The sequence below is a fragment of the Colobus angolensis genome, unplaced genomic scaffold (assembly GCF_000951035.1).
Source record: "Colobus angolensis palliatus isolate OR3802 unplaced genomic scaffold, Cang.pa_1.0 Scaffold114, whole genome shotgun sequence".
In the NCBI taxonomy this organism is placed as follows: domain Eukaryota; kingdom Metazoa; phylum Chordata; class Mammalia; order Primates; family Cercopithecidae; genus Colobus; species Colobus angolensis.
In genome coordinates this window covers 2,081,945-2,086,784 of record NW_012112475.1, presented here as the reverse complement: position 1 = coordinate 2,086,784, position 4,840 = coordinate 2,081,945, and the positions used below count along the sequence as shown (strand labels likewise).

General features: G+C 53.2%; 1 protein-coding gene across 1 annotated transcript; it reads right to left on the bottom strand.

Annotated features, from left to right (window-relative positions):
- Nucleotides 1-3,358: 3,358 nt before the first annotated feature.
- LOC105524540 (uncharacterized protein C20orf203) lies at nucleotides 3,359-4,080 on the bottom strand. The gene is given in 3 exon segments (XM_011959835.1): nucleotides 3,359-3,637; nucleotides 3,639-3,808; nucleotides 3,939-4,080. Coding segments are annotated over 3 exon segments (591 nt in total).
- Nucleotides 4,081-4,840: the final 760 nt, after the last annotated feature.

The window sequence follows — 4,840 nt, the reverse complement described above, 5'->3', positions numbered from 1 at the left end:
TGGCTAATTTTTATATTTTTAGTAGAGACGGGGTTTCACCATGTTGCCCAAGGCTGGTCTTGAACTCCTGGCCTCAAGTGAGCCACCCATTTTGGCCTCCCAAAGTGCTGGGATTCCAGGCATGAGCCACTGTGCCCGGCCCTAGTTCTTCATTTTAATCCTTACAGTTACCCTGAGGGAGACATGGTAAAACCCCATCTCTACTAAAAATACAAAAATTAGCCAGGTGTGGTGACACATGCCTGTAATCCCATCTACTGGGGAGGCTGTGACAGGAGAACTTCATGAACCTTGGAGGCAGAGGTTGCAGTGAGCCGAGATCCTGCCATTGCACTTCAGCCTACGAGACAAGAGCGACACTCCATCTCAAGAAGAAAAAAAAAAAAGAAGAAGAACTAGGGCTTAGCTTGGTGGCTCATGCCTGTAATCCCAGCACTCTGGGAGACTAAGGTGGCAGGATCACTTGAGGCCAGGAGTTCCAAACCAGCCTGGGCAACATAGTAAGACCCTGTTGCTACAATATATTAAAAAATTAACTGGGTATTTTAGCACACGCCTGTAGTCCCAACTACTCAGGAGGCTGAGGTGAGAGGATTGCTTGAGCCCAGGAGATTGAGGCTGTAGTGAGTCAAGATTATGCCACTGCGCTCCAACCTGGGTGACAGAGCAAGACTCTGTGTCTAAAAAAGTAAAATGGAGAACTAATGTGTGGAAAGTGCTAGATACAGTTCCCCACCCAGAGTTGAAAGGGTGAAACTACCACAGGTCAGGGGGTTGCTCAGGGTCAGGTGCATAGCCTGGAGTGCAGAAGTGTTGGTCCCAGCTCTTTCCTCAGCCCCACCACCCACGGAAGGGGGCATCGCCTTCCCCCACCCTTCCAGGCTCAGAGGGCATCAGGTCCCTCAGGGTATCTCCCCAATCCATTGATGGCACCTACAGCGCCCTAGGCAAGCTAACCCTTACCCACTTCTCCCACCCTCTGTGCCCTCTGAGGAGCAGGCTTTCTTCCACCATCCCTGGCAGCAGATCCAGGTCACAGAGAGGGGCAGCTACTTGCCCAAGGCCACACAGCGAGGCAGCAGTGGGTATCACACCCAGGTCTAGCTGACTCCAGAGTTGGGGTCCTTTCTCCCAGTCCAGGGCAGTGGCCAGGGGTGTGGGATCTGGAGCCCAGGCTCCCCAGCTTCCTCAACAGCCTAAGCCCATCCTGCCTCCATGCCTTTGCACTTGCCATTCCCTCCTCCTGCCTTGCCCTTCCCATCACTCACGTTCTGCTCAGCTTTGCCTCCCTCAGAGGCTCTCCCGGACCACCCCTCCTAAAATGCCCCGATCCCTATTCTCTCTGTCTCTTGCCCTTGATTATTTGCTTCATGGCACTAACCATTGCCTGAAACTGTCTTTTCTTTTTCTTTTTTTTTTTTTTTTTTTGAGACAGTCTTGCTGTATTGCCCAGGCTGGAGTGCAGTGGCGTGATCTCGGCTCACTGCAAGCTCCACCTCCTGGATTCATGCCATTCTCCTGCCTCAGCCTCCCGAGTAGCTGGGACTACAGGTGCCCAGCACCATACCTGGCTAATATTTTTTGTATTTTTAGTAAAGACAGGGTTTCATTGTGTTAGCCAGGATGGTCTCGATCTCCTGACCTTGTGATCTGCCCGCCTTGGCCTCCCAAAGTGTTGGGATTACAGGCGTGAGCCACTGCGTCCGGCCAATAAACTTTCTTTAGGGAATAATTTAGAAATTATTTTGCAACAGAAAAATTGCACAGATGGTACAGGGAGTTCCTGTTGGCCCTTCACCCAGTTTTTTCTTATGTCAACCTATTACCTAACCATGGTAAGTGGTCAAAACCAAGAAAGTGACATTGGTACATTATACTGATGAGCTGCAGGCTTTACTCCGATGAAAACGTGTTCTTCCTTACTCATTTGTTCTCAGCTGCCTCCTCAACGAGGAGGCAAACTCTGAAAGGCAAGGAGGTTGCCTCTCCCACTGACATCAATTTCCTCATACCTGGCAAGGAGTGCTGATTGGATAAAGGAGGGAAAAGAATGGCAAAAACAGCCAATGACTATCAAGCACTCCTGCCAGACAGTGTTCCTAAGTGCTTTAAACACTGTAAATCCCAGCCTGGGCAACACAGTGAGACCCTATCTCTACAAAAAATTTAAAATTAACTAGGTACGGGGGCACGTGCCTATAGTCCCAGCTACCAGGGAGGCTGAGATGGGAGGATCGCTTGAGCCTGGGAGGTCGAGGCTGCTATGAGCTGTGATTGCACCACTGCACTCTAGCCTGAGCAACAGAGTGAGACCTTGTCTCAAAAAAAACAAAACAAATCCAAACAAAACCAAACCCAAACACACTGTAAGCCATTTAATCCTCATAACAGCCCATGAAGCAGCTATGAATCATAGGGAAACTAAGGCATGGTACGTTTTGGAGGCTGGCCCAAGGCCACAGAGATGAACAGTACCAGAGTGGGTGGGTTCTAATCACAACACACTGACGGCACCACAGGGTAACACAGCAAATGCCAGTCCCTCCATGTTCTCAGTTCACGAAACAGTGGAAGGGTCACACCTCCCACAGCCCAGCAGGAGCACAGGCGTGGGATGGAGGCTGAGCCTCTGCATCTTGCTTCTGCCCACAGTGACTAGTGGCTACTCTGGTCCTGCACAGAATGACACAGGGGCTCTGTTCCAAGGGCCGTCAGCCTCACCCTTCTTCAGGAAAACAGAAGGGGGCTGGTTCGGCCCTAAACCATGGGCTCCTGCCAGTGCTCCCGATTCCTCAGATCCTGCAGGCACAAAGCAGGCCTGAGTCCGCCCCCCTCCCTTGGCCCACAACTTGCACTGGGACTCTAGGAGCTGGCTGCTGAGGGCCGGGTGCAGAGCATGGGCCCCTCTCCTGAAGTCCAGTGTTCTCAGAGGAGCTTTCTGGGCTCTGGAAGAGGAAAGAAGAGGAAGACATGGTGTCCCTTTCCGGATGTGGGGTGGCAGTGACACACAGGAGTACGGCAGCCTCTTCCCAGCACCCAGGGACCAGGCCAGAGAGACGTCCCAGCACCTCCCAAGGGAGAAGCCATTCTCCAGCAGCTGGACAGGACCAGAGCCTGCCCTGCATGTCCGGCCGGGGTTCTACCCAGAGCCAGCCTGGCGCAGCCTCGGTCCCTAATCATGTTTGCTGGATGCCTTGAATACAAGCGCCGGTGCCTAGAATCTCCTTGAGATGCCAGGCCCATCCCCCATTCTGGGGAGCAGAATAAGTATGGGGAGTGGTGACAGGACACCATGAGGTGGTGGCGGCCTTGGTGAGACAAGCAGGCAGAGCTGGGGGTGGGGGCGCCCTGGGCTCGGCTAATTAAACAGCGACCGTGATGAATTGGGGAGAAAATGCTGCTTGCTAATTAAAGGTGCAGGCAACTTGCCTGGCAAGGATGGGAGGCAGAAGTCCTGGAACCATGTTGAGGGCCAGGCCAGCGAGGACAGAGCTTGGCCAAAGCACTCCACCATGCCCATTCTGGGCATCCCTCCTATTGCCCTCCCCCACCCAGCAGGGGCCCACAGCCCCCTCCCCACTTCCCTATCTCTCCGACCCACCTTGCCGAGCCTGGGGCCTCCAACTTCCCCCCCGCCCCTCCCCACCAACCCAAATCCTTTCCTGATAAGGGCCTGGGTGTTGCGGAGGAGGAGGCTGGCGCTGGTGGCTGGGCTGGGGGTGGACTCGCTGAGCCTTTGAGGTCCTCCTTCCCACCCCACCGCCAAAGTCCCAGAGGTGGGCAGTGAGTCCAGTCAAGGCTGACGTGACTTATTGAGAACAAGACCCCCAAGAAGATCATAGAATCTTAGTACCTGAGACTCGCAGGGGGCTTCAGGTCTTCTGTAATTTCCCAGCAGTCCCCAGTGTCAGCCCAGGTATGAGAGACAGGGACAGCACTTCTTTCCGGACTCAGCATTCCAGTCTTTGTAAAGGAAAAACTGGCCAGGCGAGGTGGCTACTGCCCGTGACCCAGCATGTTGGGAGGCTGAGGCAGGAGACTCACTGGAGCCTGGGAGTTCAAGACAGGCCTAGGAAACATAGGAGACCCTATCTCTAAAAAAAAAATTAGCTGGGTGTGTTGGCTTGCGCCTGTGGCCCCTGCTACTCAAGGGGTTGAGGTGGAAGGATCACTTCAGCCCAGAAGGCCATGATTGCCTCACTACACTCCAAAGTGGGCAACAGAGTGAAACCCTGTTCAAAACATAAGTAAATACATAAATAAAGGAAAAGAAATGAGAAAATTGGAGCAAATGATCTCTGAGCCTTCAAGATTCTTACGGGGTGGACAAGAAAACTCCCTGAAGCTGCTCATCTCTGCCCCAAGTCGGTTCAAAGAAGGGCTATAGGCTCAGACACCTTTGCCAACCAACGTGACCTCAGGCAAGGAAGCTCATTGTCACATGCCTGGGTTTCCCCATTTGTAAGGCTGGAGATGGCAACAGTGCCCACCTCAAAGGGCCTTTGAGAAGATTGGGGGAGATAACAAAGCTGAAGTGTCCAGCACAGTATCTGGTCTGACCTGAGTAGCCAGCCACTGCCATCTGAAAGGTCTGGGGAACTGGGGGGTGACCTGGCACCTAGCCTGAGTCTTACCTCTTCATGTGGCAGCTGCAGTCTGGCACTCTGAGGAGAAGGATTAGAGAGCTTAAGTGTCTTCCGCAAAGCCATACTGCTACGGAAGAGGAAGAGGCAGCCCTGGATCCTTTGAGTGAGGAGAGGATGGGATCTGGATTCCTATGCTGACATTTGTGGAGCATCTACTGGATGCAGGGTCCTGAACAAGACCCTAGGAAGGGACT